Source organism: Vipera ursinii (genome assembly GCF_947247035.1).
Source record: "Vipera ursinii genome assembly, chromosome: W".
NCBI classification, from domain to species: domain Eukaryota; kingdom Metazoa; phylum Chordata; class Lepidosauria; order Squamata; family Viperidae; genus Vipera; species Vipera ursinii.
The window spans coordinates 23,591,142-23,614,511 of record NC_139522.1 but is presented as its reverse complement, the minus strand read 5'-3'; the positions used below and the strand labels follow the sequence as shown (position 1 = coordinate 23,614,511).

At 41.6% G+C, this 23,370-nt stretch overlaps 1 protein-coding gene across 2 annotated transcripts in view; it reads left to right on the top strand.

Annotated features, from left to right (window-relative positions):
- Positions 1 to 23,370, top strand: part of LOC310648286 (WW domain-containing adapter protein with coiled-coil-like) — a 124,081-nt gene that overhangs the window by 38,194 nt on the left and 62,517 nt on the right. For both annotated transcript variants that reach the window (XM_083376037.1, XM_083376038.1), the window contains 4 exons: positions 7,686 to 7,792; positions 9,443 to 9,558; positions 9,643 to 9,755; positions 13,004 to 13,318. In XM_083376037.1, the coding sequence (XP_083232163.1) occupies positions 7,686 to 7,792; positions 9,443 to 9,558; positions 9,643 to 9,755; positions 13,004 to 13,318 (651 nt within the window). The remainder of the gene's footprint in view (positions 1 to 7,685; positions 7,793 to 9,442; positions 9,559 to 9,642; positions 9,756 to 13,003; positions 13,319 to 23,370) is intronic.

The following is a 23,370-nucleotide window of genomic DNA, read 5'->3' as shown; positions in this document are numbered from 1 at the left end:
AGTAATCCATGAAGGGGGTTTTAAATGTAGCAGTAAATAAATCTTCCTCACTAGTTTTGGACTGCAAATCCATTATCTTTGATCTCTGACCATGTTAATTTTTGTTCATGGCAGGTATACAATAGATAAAGAAATAACAAAGAAAATACATCTCAGACTCATGGATTTATTTTGTGCATGTCTCTAATATTCTCATTTAAGCTAGCCAGGATTTATAGTGGCATCTAAATTGTGAGATATCCTTTTCATTTTGTATGTAATTTAATAATTCAGGATAAATGGATTGCCCAGTTCTGATTGGCAGTAAAAAGATCATTTAGGGTGGAAGAAAAATGGCCTATATAAAGATGGGGATTGAGCTAGAATAAACTTGCAGAAAGTGGAAGCATGAAATTTAATGTTAGTGGTTATCTGAAATACTTGAAAACAACTGTATTGCAGCATATCTGTATCCATATATTCCACCTGTCCTTTACAAAAGTGTACTGTCACATGGAATACAAGCAGCATAAAAGTACTTTGGCACCTGGCCGGTGGTACGCAACCATCCTAGACAAGTGGTAGCAGGATAAGGGAATGAACTGAAGTGGTGGCAGTGTCACAGAAGCCTGAGGGAGGGAGAGCTGGAGCTGCAGGGCTGTCGGGGCTCAGCAGTAGCCCCAGGATCAGTGCACGTGGCTACAAGCTGATCGGTGCTTCTGCAGGGCTGTGCGGGTTGGGCAGCATGCCCAGGGTCAGCGCCGGGCTGCAGCTGATTTGTGCTTCTGGAAGCTGGAGGTGCACTGAAGAGAAGAGGAGGAGGGGGGAGAGGAGAGGATCTGAAAGAAGGTTTTGGCGGGAAAGGGCCAGTGAGGAGCTGCCCCCGTCCTGCCCCCTGGGCACCCGCACAGGAGGCGTCAAATGCCCTGCATCCCTGCTGACGGCTCAGAAAGAAAAGAGGCAGGAGAAGCGCTTCCCTTTCCCCCAGGATGCCAGCATCCCACGCTCGCCACCTATGTGCACCCCCAGGGTCGGGGCAGAGGCGGCGGGGTGGCCCCTTGCTGGCTCCAGGGCTGCCCCGTTGATCTAAGACTGCGCGCATTCCGGCTTTGATGGCCCCCTCCAGGTTGTAGATCGGCGCCATACCCGCCACCAGCACCTCCATGGCCTGCTCTCTGACCTAGCCTCGCAGCCACGAGGCTTCCCTTTCACCGGGACCGCCCCATGTTGGATAGCTACGACCAGCGGCAGCATGACCAGCGGCAGCATGGCCACTGGCAGCGCTGGCAATCTCACCCCCTCACGTCATCCCTTCCTGAGCACGGAAGAAGGAAAGAGATAGGAATGAGAAGTAATGAAGGGAGGGAGGGAAAAAGGAAGGAAGGAGATGGGAATGAGAAATAAAAAGGCAGGCAGACAGGCAGGGAAACAGGAAGGAAGGAGATGGGAGTGGGAAGGAAAGAAGGAGAGAAGTATGGAGGAAAGAATGGGAGGGAGGGAGGGAGGGAGGAAGGAGAGAATGGGAGGGAGGGAAAAGGAGAAAAGAAGGAAGGGAGGGAAATGGGAGGGAGGGAGGGAAGGAAAGAGGAAGGAAGGAAGGAGAGGCAACTTGGTTGGAGATGTCCCAGTTCACACAGTTCTTCTTCAATCCTGGATCTATTGAGACTTGGGCTCAAAGGAGAAAGCAATTTTGTGTTCTGTTTTGTCACAGACAGGACCTTGTTGGGAATCCAAGTTAACATTGGTATTCTTGAATTGTGAGCTCTTAGGAAAGTATCCCCTCCTTGTGTGTTGCAAACAGCCATTTCCAGTGGGGAAAACAGGACAAAGCAGAGTGGGAAAAATATTTTCCTTTGCTATATTTCCAGTCTGAATTAGACCAGGGCAGGGTCAGTACAGAAGAGCCCTTTTAAGGATTATGTATTAATAGAAAAGCAACTAAGCTGCCTCTCTTCCTAAACGCTAAAGCTGTTGCACATAAAAAACAGAGGAGCTCTGATCAACTATCATAGCCACCATTTTGACAGTTTTGCTGTACTGTTCTCTGTGGACACCCCCACTAAATGCAACCACGGGATAAACTGGGCGTGGTTTGTTCTCAGTCTTTTAAGTGGCCACAAACTACTGGCAAAAGTGGCATTTGATCACAAGGCAAGGAGGCATTGAGAAATGTTTCCCCTTTTGTATTTGAGCATCCAAGATGGGACAGGAAAGAAAAGGAAAGAGGAAAGACAAAGAAAAAGAAGGAAAGAGGGGCATAGACCAAGGAAGGAAAAAGAGGGGAAGGAAGAAAAAAGAAAATGAAGAGGGAAGGAAAAAAAGAAAAAGGAAGAAGGAAGGAAGGAAGATTATAATGAGAGGAAGGGAGGCTCTGAGGGAAGTCCTGCCTTAGCAGTTGGCCACCAAGCAGCCCTGCTGCCCTTTCGCCATCCTCTTGCCCCCCTGCTCCTGGCCTATCCTGGTGGTCTCCCATCCTATCGCGAAGGATGCTTTGGTTACAAAGCTGGGTCTCCTCGCATGGAGAGGGAGTGGGTCCATACACTTTGCCCTCCTGCATCCACCATGAGCAACCTGGCCAAGGAGAGTGAGCGCAGCAGCAGCAGCCTCGAGGAGGTAAGCACAGCCAGGCGCTCCCTCAGGGAAGTGGGGCTGGACTGGGTTGAGCTGCAGGGTCCTAGTGCCCCAGGAGCTTGAGGGCCGAGCTGGGCGCTTACCCTCCGCTGCCCAGAGTTCTGGGCAGCCCGCGCCACTGTCTGGGAGTCCCCCGCACAGCCCAAGAGGGATGGTGAGGTTCCTCCGGTGGACCATGCCCACCCCAGTCCCACTGCCCTCCATCAGAGATCCCCAGATCCCCCCTCGCCCCCGCCAACAAGCACCCCCCAACCTGAGCGACATTGAGCTGGCCATGCCCCCCCCAGCCATTGACTTTGCTTGTCAAAAGGTTGCAAAAGGGGATCAGATGACACTGTGACCATCAGAAATACAAATCAGTTGCCAAGCATCCAAATGTAAATCACGTGATCCTGGGGATGCTGCAACAGTCATAAGTGTGAAAAATATTCACATTTTTCAGTGCCATTGTAACTTCGAACAGTCACTAAGCGAACTGTTGCAAGTCACGCTTTTTTTTTAATCACGTTTTTGACACCGTGCTAGGCGACTGGTGGTACTTGAATATTGCCATATCCTAAAAGTGGTACAATTGGTGAAAAGGTTGAAAAGCCCTGCTTTAGATCTCCCAATGGTGCACTTATCACCACTGTAACTGAGTCTATCCATGTGGTTGCTGGTCGTCCTCTTTCCTTCATCTTTCTCACCATTAGAGCCTTCTCTAGAGAGCCAGGTCTTTGTATAATGTGTTTGAAGTAGGATAATTTGAGCTTGGTCATTTGTGACTTGAGTGAGAACTCTGGGTTGATTTGTATGATGATCCATTTGTTTGTATTCTTGGCTATAGAAAACTGTGGCATTTTGTGTGGACAGTATAAGCCTGGATTTAGCTGTACACTCATTCTCTGTCACAGACTATATATTTCTGAGAGAGATGGCAGCTATGAAACACACCAATGTTGAGCTTGCACATTTTCCCAAGAGAAAGTACTTGTATGTAAATGTTATGGTTTTTTCGTCCTTGTTCCTCTAAGCAAAAAGGAAATGCAGTCCTTTAGATTTCCATCTTTATTTTTTTTTAATTTTAAAGCAGGTTTAGGGCTACTTTAGTCTAGTGCAGGGGTCGGCAACCTTCAACACTCAAAGAGCCACTTGGACCTGTTTCCCAGAGGGAAAAAAAACCTGGGAGCCGCAAACTGCCCGCGCGCACGGACACATGGGGGGAACTTGATTGAAGAGTTTAATTAAAAAGAAATAGAGGCTGCTGTGCATGAGTTCTCTTTCTCTCCCTCTCTCCCTCCCCCCCTCCGATCTTCTGCTCACCTGGCAAGCTGGCTTCACACTGTTCTGGGACAAGCTGACACACATTATTATTGGGCTGGCTTTGGGCCAATCACTCTATCTCAACTCACCTCACAGGATGGTGGTTGTGGGGAAAATAGGAGGAAGGACCATTAGGCATGTTTGCTGCCTTGAGTTATGTATATAAATGACAGTAGGATTTTTTTTTAAAAAAGGCTTGTTATATCAGAATATTTTAAAGAGAATTCTTTATTTGTTAACTTTGGCATTCTTTCTTGAATCACTTGGACAGCTCTCATTTCTTTTATTGGGATGCTTCTTTTATTAGAGTACACAGGTGCTTCTTAGTGCAAAAACACAGCAAAATGGTCAGCAATACAGCCCCTCTCCAGATGTTTTATGTCTGAACCCAAAATTATTTTTTTAATGTTAAACCCTTATTTCAAATCTTACATTGTCAATATCTCATGAGATGTGGAAGAGAATTCTGAAATTTTGTGAGATTTGTCAGTCTCACAAATTTTCAGGTATTTTAAAATATTTTAGGATGTGCTTTGTGCTATATTATACTATCACTTCTTGAATGTCCCAACTTCTGCAGTTTAAATTATGAGATAGAAATGCAATTAAAATATGAATAACTCAGATAATTTATGAGATAAGACTGACAGTTTTACTCCTACTTTGGTCATCTTACATTTTTAAAAATTAACTTATGTAACGGCCACCCAGAGTTACCCTGTGGTAAGGTGGGCGGCCAATAAATTTTATAAATAAATAAACAGATCTACAAAATATTTTTAATTTCAATCTGGATATGAGATGGGAGTTGAATAGAAGCAACAAATATAAACAATGTAAATATAGGCTTACCTTCAAGATATCTGATTTTATTTCTAAACCACCCAGAGTCACACAAGTGTGATAGGTGGTATAGAAATTTGATAAATAAATTTGATAGGTAAATAAATATTGCAGTTTCAGTTCCAGACCACAACAATAAAGCTAATATTGCAATAAATTAAGTCACATGAATATTTTGTTTTCCCAGTGCATATAGAAGTTATGTTTATATTGTGGTCTATTACATGTGTATTATGATAATACTAATACTACTAATAATAATGATAATTGGAAGGGACCTTGGAGGTCATCTAGTGCAACCCCCTGCTCAGGCAGGAAACCCTATACCATCTCAGACAAATGCTGTCCAGTCTCTTCTTAAAAACTTCCAGTGTTGGGAGCATTCACCACTTCTGGAGGCAGGTTGTTCTACTGGTTAATTGTTCTGTCAGGAAGTTTCTCCTTAGTTCTAGGTTGCTTCTCTCTTTGGTTAGTTAGACCTAACAGGAGATGGCATTGCATCATATGTAAGAAATCACTACACCTCTACAAAATGCATAATACCCAAGGATGAAAGCCTTCTTGAATGCATATGGGTTAATATAAAAGGAAAAAAGAATGACATTGACACAGGTGTATACTACAGGGCACCTAACCAAACTGGAAATAGCAATAGCACTTAGACTTGTATACCATTCCATAGTGCTTTATAGCACTTTCTGAGTGTTTTACAATGTCAGCATATTGCCCCCAACAATCTGGGTCCTCATTTTACCGACCTCGGAAGGATGGAAGACAGTCACCCTTGAGCCAGTTAGGATTGAACTCCTGGCTGTGCGCAGAGTTAGCCCGCAATACTGCATTCTAACCGCTGTACCACCACGGCTCTTATAGATGAACTTTTTGCTAATCAGTTAGCTAAGGTGTGCAGAAAACACACCACAGTAGTAATGAGGAATTCTAACTACCCTGACATCAACTGGGGGACAAATTCTGCATCAAGTGGGAGATCAATCAGGTTCCTGACATACCTATCAGGCAACTTTGTCATCCAAAAGGTAGAGGAGGGAACCAGAGGATTAGCTATATTGGACTTAATTTTTACTAATAGAGATGAAACAATGGGGGGGGGGTTGACATTAAGGGGAATTTAGGGGAGAGTGACCATGTCATATTGGAATTCAACATAATGCAGGCACAAGTAATAGAATAAAGTCAAGGGGGAAACAACTCAATCTTGGGATTATGAGATGAAATTATAAAAAATGAGATTATAAAGCCCAGTTTAGCATAATACTCAGAAAGAAAAATAAGAGCCCCCAGACGAAACCAACATAGTTGCATGAAGAACCCTTTGATAAACTGAGAGATAAAAAGGACAAGTATAAAAAATGGAAAGAGGTCACATATCTAAAACAGAATACCAGCAAATAGCCCAAATCTGCAAAGACAAAGTCAGGAAAGCTAAGGGTTAGAATTAACTAAGACTTGCAACAAAAGTTAACAGTAATAAAGTTTCAACATGAAAAAGATCAAGCAAAAAAGTAGCCCAACCTATCAAAAGCCTTGGTGGAGCAGTGGGCTAATGCCTCCTTAACTAACACCAGCTGCCTGCAATTAGTGCAGGTTCGAGTCCCACCAGGGTCAAGGTTGACTCAGCCTTCCATCCTTCCGAGGTAGGTAAAATGAGGACCCAGATTGTTGGGGGCAATAAGCTGACTTTGTAAAAATGCTGCTTGGGGGGGGAGTGAAAGCCCTAATAAGCAGGCATATACATAGAATGAAGGCTATTGCTAAGCACATTGATTTGTCCTTCTTAGATTGTAAGCCGCCCTGAGTCTTCGGAGAAGGGCGGGATATAAATGGGATAAAAAAAAGCAGTACCATAAAAGACGAAATAGAATTACAAGTCAAAATAGGCAACAAAATGGTAAGAGAATGTCTATCCACTCTAGATAAGTTCAAATCACCGGGACCAGATGGATTACATCCCAGGGTTCTGAAGGAGCTGGCACACATGTTGTCGGAACCACTGAACCAAATCTTTCAAAGCTCCTGGAACACTGGGGAACTACCAGAGGACGGGAAAAGAGATGATATGGTTTCAATCTTCAAAAAAAAGGGGGGGGGAATGGATCCAGAAAACTACAGTTAATCAGTGGAACAGCTTGCCTTAAAAAGTAGTGGGTTTTTAAGAAGAGAATGGACAACCACTTGTCTGAAATGGTATAGGGCAGGGGTAGGCAACCTTGGCTCTTTTATGACTCATGGACTTCAACTCCCAGAATTGCTGAGCCAGCATGGCTGGCTCAGGAATTCTGGGAGTTGAAGTCCATGAGTCATAAAAGAGCCAAGGTTGCCTACCCCTGGTATAGGGTTTCCTGATTGAGTGGGTTGGATTAGAAGACCTCCAAGGTCCCTTCCAACTCTGTTATTGTGGTCACTGGTGGATTATTTTCCTCAGGATCTGCATGGGAGGAGTAGTCTCCTAATTGTAATTGGACCTCTCCACATTTATCAATACCATTGAACATGGTACTTTACTTGATTGCCTCTTGAGGGCTGGGAGTTTGAGGCATTTTGAAGATGAATGGATAGATGATAGAAATTTTCAATGTGAAATTCATGGCTCTGTTATACTTTGGCATATTTCTGAAGTAATCTTTTAGAATGTTGTTTAGTTTTGGTTGTGGAAGTTTTTAAATTTTATTCTGATTTAACTTTACTGGGGGCAGTTGTGCTGATCATTTTTAATTTCATAATATTTTATTAAATTTATCATTTTTCAGTTCAGAAACATTTTTCTTTAGAAAATATAGCTGTATTTGTTCAGTGGAAAATTGGTGCTGTACAGTGTATATGTGAGACACATGATACTTAGCCTATATGCACCAAGATAAAGTATGTTGGACTTAAGGAATTGAGAAATAATATAAACCATTGTTTTCTAGGGACCAGTTATTCTCCACAAGAAAACACTCATAACCACAGTGCTCTTCATAGCTCAAATTCACATTCTTCTAACCCTAGCAATAATCCAAGCAAAACATCTGATGCAGTAAGTACTAATACTGAATTGGCCAATCAAGTTTATTTTATTAAATTTTGCATATACTTTGCTTCCCTTTTCAAGAAATTTTAGATAATTACGGTTAATAGAAATCAAGCAAACAAAACTGTACATACTATGTTCTAGGTAATTTCTGTTCTGGATAAGTTGAGTATTTCAGTCTAAAGCATATTATATAAATTGTTACAATAGTAGATTGGATAGGGTATCTCCACTAGTTTAATTCTATCAAGTGAAACTAAATTCTCCATTTACTATTTGAAAGCTGTTACATTTTGTTGTTGTTCAGTTTCTAAGTTAGTTTAGTTATCTCATTGTTTATCTATCCACTTTATGTAGCTGCCCATCTCAACAAGTTAAAATCAAATACCAGTAGTCCTTGATTTACAGCCATTCATTTAGTGACCGTTCAAAGTTACAACGGCACTGAAGTAAGTAATTAAGACCTTGAATTGAAATCTCATGATTCTGGTGTGGGGTTTTTCCAGGTATTAATAAGGTAATCTTACTCATAAAGTACGTACAGGTAGTTCTTGACTTACAACTATTTGTTCGGTGAGCAATCAAAGTTACAATGGCACTGAAAAAAGTGACTTATGGCCATTTTTCACACTTAATGACCATTGTAGCATCCCCATGGTCAAATGATCAAAATTTGGACGCTTGGGAACTGGCATGTATTTATGATGGTTGCAGTGTCCTGGGGTCATGTTATCACCTTTTGCGACCTTCTGACAAGAAAAGTCAATGGGGAAGGTAGATTCACTTAACATTGATGGTACTAACTTAACAACTGCAGTGATTCACTTAACAATCGTGGCAAGAAAGGTTGTAAAATGGGCAAAACTTACTTAATAATTGTTTTGCTTAGCAACAGAAATTTGGTCTCAGTTCTGGTCCTAAGTCGAGGACTACCTGTAAAACAGTTATAAACATTACAACAAATGCACATCAGCCAAGTAACACCAAATTTTCAAATATTTTTAGAGGCAGCCCCATGTAAAGTGCATTGCAATAGTCTACAACAGGGGTCCCCAACCCCCGGCCCATGGATTGGCACCAGGCTGTGGCATGCCAGAAACCAGGCCGTACAAACAAGCGAAGCCCCATCCATGGGATGCAGGCAGCATGTGAAACCATGCCCCCTGCAGTCTGTGAAACAACCTCTCTCCACAGAATCGGTCCCTGATGCCCCAAACGTTGAGGGCCGCTGGTCTACACAAAAGGTCACAAGGGCATGAGTGACAGTGTGTAGGGCCCCCCAGTCTAGGAGTGAGCGCAGTTGGCATACAACCTGGAGGTGTGCAAAGGCCCTCCTAGCCACAGCTTCTACTGGTTCTTTGAGCAGTAGTTGTGAGTTCAGGAAGACCCTCAGATCACACATCGGGTCTGTCTGAGGCAGTGCCACTTCATCCAAGACCAACAGTGTAAGGTTACTCACACCAGAAGGCCCAAACACCCAAAGCCACTCAGCCTTCCTTGGGTTGAGCTGAAGCCTATAAAAATTATAGTATAAAATGCTTTGCGCTTTATTGATTTTTCCTGAAAGGAGTATTTTTTTAATGAAATGTATGTTAATGTTCAAAATTGAGATGATATTTCTGAAGTCCATCAGGTTGATTGCAATTTTTTTTTAAGTCTTATGATTCTACAGATGACTGGTCTGAGCACATTAGTTCTTCTGGCAAAAAATATTACTATAACTGCCGAACAGAGGTTTCACAGTGGGAAAAACCAAAAGAATGGCTTGAAAGGTAAATAATTAATATAGACATAAATTGTAGAATAGTAAACTTACCAAATTGTTTCATTTTATAATTTATTTATTTTTATACCAGAGAGCAGAGACAAAAAGAAGCAAGCAAAATATCTGTCAACAGTTTTCCAAAAGATAGAGATTACAGAAGAGAGGTGATGCAAACAACTGCTGCTAGTGGGTTTGCTAGTGGAAGTATGTCTATTTTAATCCAATAATATTCCTGTGCATGTTCTTTTTCAAAAGGTTTTTCTTCAGTTGACCACATTTTACAAAAAGGTTAAACTTTAATATGTCCCCCCCCCAACATTGTGTTATCTTAATACGGGCACTGAAATAGTTTTGGTGATTAATTTGATAACTATACATTACATATCAACAAAAGAAAATAAAGCTTTTTTTCTTGTATTTGTATTACTGTGCTATGATAATAATCACAATACAAATTATATACAGTGAGGGGGAAAATTATTTGATCCCCTGCTGATTTTGTCCACTGACAAAGATATGATCAGTCTATCGTTTTAATGGTAGGTTTATTTTAACAGTGAGAGACAGCATAACAACAAAAAAATCCAGAAAAATGCATTTCAAAAAAGTTATAAATTGATTTGCATTTTAATGAGTGAAATAAGTATTTGATCCCCTATCAATCAGAAAGATTTCTGGCTCTCAGGTTTCTTTTATACAGGTAACGAGCTGAGATTAGGAGCACTCTCTTAAAGTGAGTGCTCCTAACTCCTTACCTGTATAAAAGACACCTGTCCACAGAAGCAATCAATCTAATTCCAAACTCCACCATGGCCAAGACCAGGGGTAGGCAACCTCGGCTCTTTTATGACTCATGGACTTCAACTTCCAGAATTCCTGAGCCAGCCATGGCTCAGGAATTCTGGGAGTTGAAGTCCATGAGTCATAAAAGAGCCGAGGTTGCCTACCCCTGGCCAAGACCAAAGAGCTGTCCAAGGGTGTCAGGGACAAGATTGTACACCTATAGAAGGCTGGAATGGGTTACAAGACTATCTCCAAGCAGCTTGGTGAGAAGGTGACAACAGTTGGTGCGATTATTGGCAAATGGAAGAAACACAAAATAACTCTCAATCTCCCTCGGTCTGGGGCTCCGTGCAAGATCTCACCTCGTGGAGTTTCAATGATCATGAGAACGGTGAGGAATCAGCCCAGAACTACACGGGAGTATCTTGTCGATCTCAAGGCAGCTGGGACCATAGTCACCAGGAAAACAATTGGTAACAAACTACGCTGTGAAGGACTGAAATCCTGCAGCGCCCGCAAGGTCCCCCTGCTCAACAAAGGACATGTACAGGCCCGTCTGAAGTTTGCCAATGAACATCTGAATGATTCAGAGGGAAACTGGGTGAAAGTGTTGTGGTCAGATGAGACCAAAATTGAGCTCTTTGGCATCAACTCAACTCGCTATGTTTGGAGGAGGAGGAATACTGCCTGTGACCCCAAGAACACCATCCCTACCGTCAAACATGGAGTTGGAAACATGCTTTGGGGATGTTTTTCTGGTAAGGGGACAAGACAACTTCACATCAAAGGGACGATGGACGGGGCCATGTACCGTCAAATCTTGGGTGAGAACCTTCTTCCCTCAGCCAGGGCATTGAAAATTGGTCATGGATGGGTATTCCAGCATGGCATTGACCCAAAACACATGGCCAAGGCAACAAAAGAGTGGCTCAAGAAGCACATTAAGGTCCTGAAGTGGCCTAGCCAGTCTCCAGACCTTAATCCAGGCATGTCAAACTAGTGATGTCATGTGATGTCATGCGACGTATCGGGACTTTTTCCCCATTGCCAGCAATGGGGTGGGCATGGTTTTGGCGTGACGCATCCGGCCCATGGGCCGGCAGTTTGACATGCCTGCCTTAATCCCATAGAAAATTTTGGAGGGAGCTGAAGGTTTGAGCTGCCAAACGTCAGTCTTGAAACCTTAATGACTTGGAGACGATCTGCAAAGAGGAGTGGGACAGAATTCCTCCTGAGATGTGTGCAAACCTGGTGGCCAACTACAAGGAACATCTGACCCCTCTGATTGCCAAAAAGGGTTTTGCCACCAAGTACTAAGTCATGTTTTGTGAAGGGGTCAAATACTTATTTCACTCATTAAAATGCAAATCAATTTATAACTTTTTTGAAATGCCTTTTTCTGGTTTTTTTTGTTGTTATTCTGTCTCAGTGTTAAAATACACCTACCATTAAAATTATAGACTAATCATTTCTTTGTCAGTGGGCAAACGTACAAAATCAGCAGGGGATCAAATCATTTTTTCCCTCACTGTACAGGTAGTCCTCGACTTATGACCATTCATTTAGCAACTCTTTGAAATCACAGCAGTGCTGAAAAAATGGAGCTACGACCCATGCCTGAAGTTACAGTTGTACTGCCCCTTTAGTCACATTATCAAAATTCAGGTGCTTTGCAGCCCACCTGCACTTACAACTGTAAGGGTACTTCAACTTCACCCACCCACCCACCTATTTTCTCCCCCTGTCCTTTTGGTTGCCCTGCACCCTGCATTGTGAGGCAGCAAGCAGCCCTAGAACCATGTTGCTCTGTGCTGCTTCCTTTATTCCAGGAAGCCTCAGCAAACATTTGCCCAACTTCTTTCTCTCCCCAGCAAGTGTTAGCAAGCATTCATTGATGCAATTGCCTTCTCCCAGTTCCCTGCACCAACCTTTTGCCTTTTGCACCCAGGGACTCTCTGCCCTTGCTGTTCCTTTTTGAACCCAGCCTGTCTAGTAAATGTTTCCTACACATGGCTAAACCTGCACTGTTTTCAGAAAGGTTTGTGAAGATAGCACAGCTTTAGCCACTTGGGAAATTGTGGGGTGGGGAAGGCTTGCAAAGACAGCACAGTTTTCCAAAGTGGCTAAAGCTGTTCTGTCTTTGTAAACTTTTGAGTTGGAGGCAGTCCCTTACCTTACTGAAGCTCAAGGCTGCGAGGGTCCATGCCCAGAATGGCTTGAATTGGGGTGGGTACTCACTTAACAACCTATGATTCTTTATGACTGCAACAGAAAGTAGGGATTGCCATCAGTCAGTGCAGTCACCTGACAACTAGCTTTACAACCACACTGACTTAATGGTGGAAATTCCAGTCCCAATTGTGGTTGTAAGTTTAGGACTACCTGTAGATTTTTAAATCAAAATACTAAATTTCAAGTTCTCAGAAATATTCATAGATATGCAGTCTTCTGCTGAAACATTCAAAATTCTATAGTTTTTTTTATAATGGAGATAATGCAACAGTTCATGATGATTTAAGCAATGTTTAAGTATTGTTTTAAAATAGCAGTGTATACCAATATATCTTGATGCTGAAATAGAAAAAAATGCAGTAAATGCAGTATGTTAACAGAGCTCTAACTTGGTATTTTCTGTCTCTCATTTCAACATTGTGAATAATAAACCAAAGTGGAAGACAAGCATTCCAGTGATGCTGCTAATATGCTCCCACAGAATATTTTGTCTCAGACAAGCAGACACAATGACAGAGACTACAGATTGCCAAGAACAGAGGCTCACAGTAGTTCTACCCCAGGACAGCATCTCATCAAAACAGTGGTTCACCCTTCTACTACTCCAAGTTCTGTTCCTGTTAGTCCATTTTCTCTACAGTCAGATCATCAGCCAAAGAAATCATTTGATGCAAATGGGGCATCTTTATCAAAACTGCCTGTGCCCACTTCGTCCATCCTTTCACAAAAAACAGAGAGAAAAAATTTGTCAGGTGTGTATTAATCTTTTTATTTTGTGTTGAGTATGGGGACTGAAACATGTACCCTTAAAACAATAGTCTACTCTGTGGAGAAACCTGAAATTTTCTGTTAACTACAAACTCTGTGATTCTGTCTGTGCATGCTAGTTCAAAGTATAGATGCCATATTGCTAAATTCATTAACTTCTACAGATTTCAATATGGAAGTATTTAGTATGAGCAAAATACTTTTTGGCTTTCCTCATTTCTTCAGTCTGTTAATGTACATATGGTGTGATATGCATATCATGTGGTATGTTTCAAAGGATGTCTTCATTTTCAAGGTACATCTTTACAGTATATGGAGCTTTGTGTAAGGGTGGTTAAAAAATACACGAGTTTCTGTCCCTGGATAATGATATTTTGAGTTTGCTATTATAAATTTTATTTTCTTCGTTGAATTACTGGCCAAGTTATTAGAGTATTAGTGTTAGTAAAATAATGAAATAAGCTTAGGCTGCTATTGCACACATATTTCAGTTCCTAAAATTGACGTCTTTTCATTCTCTGTGATTTCAACATTTCTGGAAACTATCTCCAGTTTTGTACCATAAACTTGTGGAAAAGTGCAATAGCTCAGTAATAGAGTATATTCTTTGCATGCAGTAACATCCAGATTCTTTTCCTACCATCTTTAGTTCTATAATTGAAACCTTAGGATGATATTGCAAGTTGGGGAGGACAGTCCAGAGCTAAATAGACTTAATAGTCTGACTTTGTAGAAGACAGTTTGTAGATTCCTATCTCCAAAGCCAAAACACTTTGCTTCTGCTTTATGTCCTATATGTTCATAATTGAGAAATGTTCTTATCTTTGTTTTATTTTGAAAACTTGTTTTTAAATATATTAGATGTTTCTAGTAAAAGGAAGTTGCTGTATGTTTTGATATTTGTAAATGTGTTGAATTTTCAGCCATTTCTAATAATAATTTTATATTATCATGTAAACTGCAGCTTGTTTTCCAGTAGAGAAATGATGAGAACAAGGAGTTCAGATTTGCTAGCTCTTGGATATATCAAAATATTGTTAATGATTGGCTTCATTTCTTGTCTTGTTCAGAAGCCATTGATCTTACTTTTCTCTTTGTAGCAGGAAACTAGTTAATTGAAGCCTTCATTGCTAAATGAGTGGCTCCCATGTAGTGGAAATCACATGGCTAAATGCAGAGAGACAAAGTTTGTTCATGTGTCAGGTTTTTGTCTATGCTTTTCTGTAATTAATTTTATAATATCAAGGTTTTGTAGTTAAAGTTGTATACCAGTCAACTACTTACTGATCACTATTATTCTTTGAAGCCCAATACCAGGTGGATAGTTGTGTGCTTAAGATTGGATATAGTAATTTTATTTTATTTTAATTATTTATTTTTTATGACAGCCATCTCCCCTATAAGGTGACTGGGCAGTGATGTAAGGTGCTCTGACCAATGCAACCCCCCCCCAATAATTATTAGCTTCTAAGATTTATGAACTATATTTCAATTGATGCAGCTTAAAATTGCATTTCCTGTTTAAGGAGCCACATATTTGGTAATCAGATATTCTAAAATCCTTGTCAGAAGTAATATTCTCAAGCCAGAGAGCTCCCATTCTATACCTGTGCATTTGTTTTCTGTTTCATAACCACATACCGTATTTTCCGGCGTATACGACAACTGGGCGTATAAGATGACCCCCTATATTTCCTGTTAAATTATAGGGTTTGGGCTATACTCGCCGTATAGGAAAACTGTCACTTATATACATAAGGCTGTTTGTCATCAAACATGTAAACATAAAACAGTGCAAGTGGATTAAACTTAATAATAATAAGAAGAAGAAGAAGTTGGAAGGGACCTTGGAGGTCATCTAGTCCAACCCCCTGCTAAGGCAGGAAACCCTATACCATTTCAGACAAATGGCTGTCCAGTCTCTTCTTAAAAACTTCCAGTAACATACTACGCCGCCAGGGACTCAAATCCTGCAGTGCCAGACGTGTCCCCCTGCTTAAGCCAGTACATGTCCGGGCCCGTCTGAAGTTTGCTAGAGAGCATTTGGATGATCCAGAACAGGATTGGGAGAATGTCATATGGTCAGATGAAACCAAAGTAGAACTTTTTGGTAAAAACTCAACTCGTTGTGTTTGGAGGAGAAAGAATGCTGATTTGCATCCAAAGAACACCATACCGTATTTTCCGGCGTATAAGACGACTGGGCGTATAAGACGACCCCCTACATTTCCTCTTAAATTATAGGGTTTGGGCTATACTCGCCATATAAGACTACCCCTCTTCCAACGCACACCAAATAAAAATTAAAAAACATCAGATTTGATTTTAATATGGTAATTTTAATTCAAATGCTTATGACATGCAGGTGCTTAGGAAAACTGTCACTTATAAACATAAGGCTGTTTGTCATCAAACATGTAAACATAAAACAGTGAAAGTGGATTAAATAATAATAATAAGAATAATAATAATAATAAGAAGAAGAAGAAGAAGAAGAAGTAGTAGTAGTTGGAGGGGACCTTGGAGGTCATCTAGTCCAACCCCCTGCTAAGGCAGGAAACCCTATACCATTTCAGACAAATGGCTGTCCAGTCTCTTCTTAAAAACTTCCAGTGTTGGAGCATTCACCACTTCTGGAGGCAGGTTGTTCCACTGGTTAATTGTTCTAACTGTCAGGAAGTTTCTCCTTAGTTCTAGGTTGCTTCTCTCCTTGACTAGTTTCCATCCATTGCTTCTTGTCCTGCTTTCAGGTGCTTTGGAGAATAGCTTGGCTCCCTCTTTTTTGTGGCAGCCCCTGAGATATTGGATCACTGCTATCATGTCACCCCTCACCCTTCTCTTCGTTAAACTACACATACCCAATTCCAGCAACCGTTTCCTATTTTCCTAATTCACTTTTTCACTTTTCCTAATTCACTCTAAAGCTTTCCCTGTGCAGAGCCTTAAGTAACACCAGCTGCCTGCAATTAGTGCAGGTTCGCATCCCACCAGGCTCAAGGTTGACTCAGCCTTCCATCCTTCCAAGGTAGGTAAAATGAGGACCCAGATTGTTGGGAGCAATAAGCTGACTTTGTAATAATGCTGCTTGTGGGGGGGAAAGCTCTAATAAGCAGGCATATACATAGAATGAAGGCTATTGCTAAGCACATTGATTTGTGCTTTAAATTGTAAGTCGCCCTGAGTCTTCGGAGAAGGGCGGGATATAAATGGGATTAAAAAAACAAAAACAAATGGGAGATCCGCTCCAGGTTTTCCAGCCAGCCCGCCCAGTTCCTGAGTCAAATGTGTCCTTAGAGCTAAGCAGCTGCTCTGGCTGCTGCCTTCCCCACCTGCCTTTCAAGTTGGGATAGACTACAGCTGCTCTTCAACTTTAGAAGGAAAGACGCCCAGACCCCAGCCTGTAAAAAATCACAGACTGCCGCTTCTTCTCCAATTGGTCCCGCTTTCCCTGCGCAGACTAAATGGGAGATCCGCTCCAGGTTTTCCAGCCAGCCCTGTCCCTAAAGTTTCAGCACCTGGCGTATAAGACGACCCCTGACTTTTGAGAAGATTTTCATGGGTTAAAAAGTCGTCTTATACGCCGGAAAATACGGTATTTCCTTTATTTCTGTTAAATTTTAATTCTGTTGTTTTGGTATAATTCTGTTGTTTCACTAACCTATTGTGATAGTTTTTGATTTTATTTCTGTTGTCTTACTGTACTCAATTATTTCAGTCTTACTACTTCCACTCCATTTTATGTTGCCAACACATTTGATAAGTGTTTCTTCAACTTAGCCATTAATAACATGTAAAAATGTACAGGGCCCATTAATGGAGTTTGTGAAAGCCCTGCTGGATCTTCCACTCTATTTTGATGGCACACTCTTGTATATTCACTTACTTACTACATCAACCACCTCACATGTAATTGAATAACTCTACCTGAAGTGTGAACAGCCTGTGGTGATAGTAGTACTTGTGTCATGTGATCAAAATTCAGACACTCAGCAACTGACTCATATTTGTGATGTCCTGGGGTCATGTGATCACCTTTTGCAACCTTCTGACAAGCAAAGTCAATGGGGAATCCAGATTCACTTAACTGTGTTACTAATTTAACAAGTGCAGTGACTCACTTAACAACTGTGGCAAGAAAGGTTGTAAAATGGGGCAAAACTCACTTAACAAATGTCTCACTTAGCAACAGAAATTTTGGGCTCAATTGTTGTAAGTCAAGAACTACCTGTACCGAGTATGCCCATAGGTAAAGCATACTGTGTTAACACCATAAATTTATAATGGTGTCTTTTTCTAAGTAGTGGAACAGCTGGTGATAAAGTGGTAAGACAAAATTGCAAAGTTTTGAATAGTGTATATAGAATTCTGGATTCACATAGGAAGACAGAGTGAGTTCTTGACTAATCTAGCCAGCAGTAATCCAAGTATGACGCAGATAAGATATGAACCAAGGGCATGGCCTTCTCAGTTATAAGAAACCAATGGAATCTGCATATGTTACATAGAATGGAATGGAATAGAATAGAATAGAATAGAATATAGAATAGAATAGAATAGAATAGAATAGAATAGAATAGAATAGAATAGAATAGAATAGAATAGCTGGAAGGGACCTTGGAGGTCTTCTAGTCCAGCCCCCTGCTCAAGCAGGAGAACCTGTACCATCTCAGACAGGTGAATGTCTAGTCTCTTCTTGAAAATCTCCAGTGATGGAGCGCCCACAATTTCTGGGAGTAAGCTGTTCCACTGGTTGATTGTCCTCACTGTCAGGAAGTTTCTCCTTAATTCCAGGTTGCTTCTCTCTTTGATCAGTTTCCAACCATGGTTTCTCGTCCTTCCCTCTGGTGTTTTAGTGAACAACCTGGCCCCCTCTGCCTTGTGGCAGCCCCTCAGATACTGGAACACTGCTATCACGTCTCCCCTATTTCTTCTTTTCTTTAGACTAGGCAAGCCCAAGTCCCGTAGCCATTCTTCATATGTTTTCGTCTCCAGGCCTTTGATCATCTTAGTTGCTCTTCTCTGAATTTTTTCCAATGACATAGCAGATTTTAAAACCAAGGTTTTAAAGGCAATATCACTGTTTTAGACTCCTAGGTTCTTCATACTTGGGGAGACCTGTAGTTGGCAGCCTTGAACTCAGTGAGAAACATGAAAAGGAGGGATGATCAGACTAGAACACAATATCTGCTTTACTTATGTTAAGTTTAAAACAGTGGAAGCACATATAATCTGAAATTGTGCCTAGGCAGTTAGAAATGCCCCTCATTATGTCCAGTAGAATAGGGACAGATGAATACTTCTGAAACTTGTCAGCATATGCATGGTAGTTGAATTTATAATACAAAATCAGCATAGAAGAAAAGCATATAAAGAAGATTAAAAAGGGACCCCCACACTGAGTCTGGAGGAATTCCTATTGACAAGTGGGAAAGCTGTAGAAATGAAACTCTTCTACAAAATGGAGAATATCCTGTAAAACAGGTTAGTTTGAAACCAGGTGAAATGTACCTACAGTTGCAAGAAAAAGTATGTGAACCCTTTGGGATTACGTGGAGTTTTGCATGAATTGGCCATAAAATGCACTCTAAACGTCATGTAAGTCACAACAATAGAAAAACACAGTCTGCTTAAAATAATACTACACAAACATTAGCTGTTGTCATGTTTTAATTGAACATAAGATGGAAACATTCACAGTGCAGGGTGGAAAAAGTATGTGAACCTTTGGACTTAATAACTGGTTGACCCTCCTTTGGCAGCAATAACCTCAACCAAACGTTTCCTGTAGTTGCAGATCAGACCTGCACAACGATCTGGAGTAATTTTGGACCACTCCTCTTCACAAAACTGTTTCAGTGTAGCAATATTCTTGGGATGTCTGGTGTGAATCGCTCTCTTAAGGTCATGCCACAGCATTTCAATCGGGTTGAGGTCAGGACTCTGACTGGGCCACTCTAGAAGGCGTATTCTGTTCTGTTGAAGCCATTGTTTTGTTGAATTACTTGTATGCTTTGGGTCATTGTCCCATTGTCTGCGGAGCTTCAGTTGGTGGACAGATGGTTGTACGTTTTCCTGCAAAATGTCCTGATAAACTCTGGAATTCATTTTCCCATCAGTGACAACAATCCGTCCAGGCCCTGAGGCAGCAAAGCAGCCCCAAACCATGATGCTCCCTCCGCCATGTTTTACAGTGGGGATGAGGTTTTGATGTTGGTGTGCTGTGCCTTTTTTTCTCCACACATAGTGTTGTGTGTTTTTCCCAAACTCAATTTTGGTTTCATCTGTCCACAGTATATTTTGCCAGTAGTGCTGTGGAACATCCAGGTGCTCTTTTGCAAACTTCAAACATGCTGCAATATTTTTTTTGGACAGCAATGGCTTCCTCCATCGTGTCCTCCCATGTACTCCATTCTTGTTTAATGTTTTCCTTATTGTAGATGTGTCAACAAAAATGTTAACATGTGCCAGAGATTTCTGTAGGTCTTTAGCTGACACTCTCGGATTCTTCTTTACCTCATTAAGCATTATGCGCTGTGCTCTTGCAGTCATTTTTACAGGACGACCACGCCTAGGGAGAGTAGCAACAGTGCTAAACTTTCTCCATTTGTAGACAGTCTGTCTTACCGTGGACACATGAACATCAAGGGTTTTGGAGATACTTTTGTAACCCTTTCCAGCTTCATGCAAGTCAAGAATTCTTGATCGTAGGTCTTCTGAGAGCTCTTTTCTGCAAGGCATGGTTCACATCAGACAGTGCTTCTTGAGACCAGTAAACCCAAAACAGGTGTGTGTTTTTAAAGGGCAGGACAGCTGTCAGCAGCACATCCAATATCATCACACTGATTGGAGTCAAGGTTGGCTCACTCCTGGCTCCAATTAGCTCTTGGAGAAGTCATTAGGCTAGGGCACGGGTCGGCAACCCGCGGCTCCGGAGCCGCATGCGGCTCTTTGAGCCGTCTCCTGCGGCTCCCAGCCGCCCGGTGCGCACGCACCTCTTCGAACGGGCAGTGGTGCGCGCGCACCTCTCCAAATGGAGAGTGGCACCGCCCGTTTGGAGAGGTGCGCGCGCACCTCTCTGAATGGTCGGAGGTGCGCGCGCACCTCCCCAAACCTTTGGAGAGGTGCGCGCGCACCTCCGCGCGAACGGGCAGCGGCGCCGCTTGTTGGGAAAGCTGCCGCGGCACGTTTGCAGGCTGCCGAAGGTGGTAGCTCTGCAAACGGGCCGTCGCCGTCGCACAACCGGGAACCGGTTCCATCACACATAAAAAAAAGGCAACCGCGCGCGTCCGCACATGCGCAAGAAAAACCCGTTTTGCGCATGCCCAAAACATTTTTTGCGCTTGCGCGTGCATGGACACACACACGTGGCTCCCACTTTTTTTTATGTGTGATGGAACCGGTTCCCAGTGGCTCTTTTCCTTTTTCAGGTTGCCGACCCCTGGGCTAGGGGTTCACATACTTTTTCCACCCTGCACTGTGAATGTTTACATGTTATGTTCAATTAAAACATGACAACAGCTAATGTTTGTGTAGTATTATTTTAAGCAGACTGTGTTTTTCTATTGTTGTGACTTACATGACGTTTAGAGTGTATTTTATGGCCAATTCATGCAAAACTCCACATAATCCCAAAGGGTTCACATACTTTTTCTTGCAACTGTATAGGGCCAAAGGAACTCAGTTGTACTACATAGTAAGATTTGGTGATCAAAGGTGCAGCTCTAACAGTGCTGATACCAATGATAGATTTTGCCTTGGCGACTAACAAGCTAGTATAGACTTGGTAGTCTATTCCGCATGAAAGCGTGATTGAAATAGGTCCATAAAGTTTCGGTAGAAAGTGAAGCAAGAACTGAGAGCTATTGTTTTATGAACCTTAGATAAAAAGCAAAGACACTGGGCAGGAGTTAGAAGAAATAGAAGGATCAAATGAAGGCAATTTTTAATCAAAGACAGATTTACTGTAAATATGTTTCCAACAGTTAAGAAAAAGAGCAGTGAGCATTGCCTGCTGCAATGAATTAAAGTAAACAGAAGACTTGCTGAAAGGATTCCTGCTTATTATTGGGAGTTTCCTATAATCCAGGGCTCTTCAAACTTGGCACTTTTATGACTAGTGGACTTCATCTCCCAGAATTCCTCAGCCAGGCACTGGCATTTGGGAGATGAAGTCCACAAGTCATAAAAGGGCCATGTTTGAAGACCCCTGCTATAATCTCATTCCAATCTCTGAATTTGAGTATAAGTAGTCCTTGATTTATAACAGTTCATTTAGTGACAGTTCAAAGTTACAACATCACTGAAAAAAGTGACATGACTATTTTTCACACTTATGACCATTTCAGCATCTCCATGGTCATGTGATTAAAACTCAGACACTTAGCAATTGACTCATATTTATGACAGTTGCAATGTCCTGGGGTCCTGTGATCACCTTTTGCAACCTTCTGACAAGCAAAGTAAATGGGGAAACCAGACTCACTTAACAACCATGATACTAACTTTACAACTGCAGTGATTCACTTACAGTAACTGTGGCAAGAAAGGTCATAAAATGGGGCAAAACTCACTCAACCCTTTCGCTTAATAGAAATTTTGGGCTCAGTTGTGGTAATAAGTCAAGGACTATCTGTATGATTACATAATTTTAGAGTTCACTATAGGTAAAAACTTATTTGCTGTTGGAGCCAGCTGACCTAGTTCCGTAGGAGTAGCTGAATTATAAACTGTTGTCAACATTTCACTTGATTTTGGTATAGATATATTAGTGTCAAACTCACCGCATCATGTGATGTGCCGTGATGTATTACGACTTTTTTTGCATTGCCGGAGTTGGGATGGGCACGGCCTCCATATGATGCAACCGGCCCACGGGCCGGCAAGTTTGACACCCCTGTATTAGAACTTTTACAGAGAAGTGCCAATAATTGCAAATGATGTAAATGATGATGATGTCAGCATTTTACATACTGTCCTGAGAAGTCATGGGAGAACTTTTGAGAAGTCATGGGAGGGTTGGGTGTACCTTGAGTAAATTTGACAATATAGAGGTCAGATTCAGCATAAATTCAAATAATAAATATTAAGGATTTGCAATTTCCCAAAAGCACCAGTGGAACATCAAGGTCTGCATGATAGCAAGAGGTAAATTTGAGCAGATTGATCATTAGTATTAAGTGGCAGTAAATAACTCAGCCAAGCAACTTAAGGACAGTTCAGTTTTGCAGTCAGAAATTCAAATTAATAACATCTATTGGAGAGGTAGCTAAAGAGGACAAACATCTGCAGACTTGGTTTAATGTCAGACTCAGGCCTCTGCTTCTATCCTTAATAGTTTATAATCTATCAGCAAATGTTTTTATACTTGCAGTATCATCTGGACTTTCTCTAAGGCAGGGGTGCCAAACTAGCGGCCCACGGCTAGATGTGTCACGCACAGGCCATGCTCACACTGGCTCCACAAAGGCAAAAAAAAATCACGATATGTCACGTGACACAATTTAGTTTGACATCCACGCTCTAAGGCAGGGGTGTCAAACTGCCGGCCCATGGGCCGGACACATCATCCGGAAACCGCGCCCACCCCATTGCCAGCAATGGCAAAACTCTCCCAATATGTTGCGCGATGTCACATGACGTTGCAAGTTTGACATGTCTGCTCTAAGGGCAACAAAACAGTTAAATTAAGAAAGTCTTTTTGACAATAGAATCTTCCATGATACAGTTTAATTCACTTTGTCATATATATCATTACAAGTAGGAATTATTAATTAAATAACAATGAATATAAGCTGAAAATCTGGAATACTTTATCTTCTGAGGCTGTAATTTTTCTTTTTACTTTTTGTCCTAACCCAAAAGTGAGGAGCTATAGAGGATATAAAAAGTCTACACACCCCTGTTACACTGCAAGGTTTTTGAGATGTAAAAAAAATCAGACCAACATAAATCCCTTCAGAATTTTTTCCACCTTTAATATATATAAGCTGTACAACTCAAAAGCAAGCTGAAATCTTTAGGGAAAAAATAACAATAA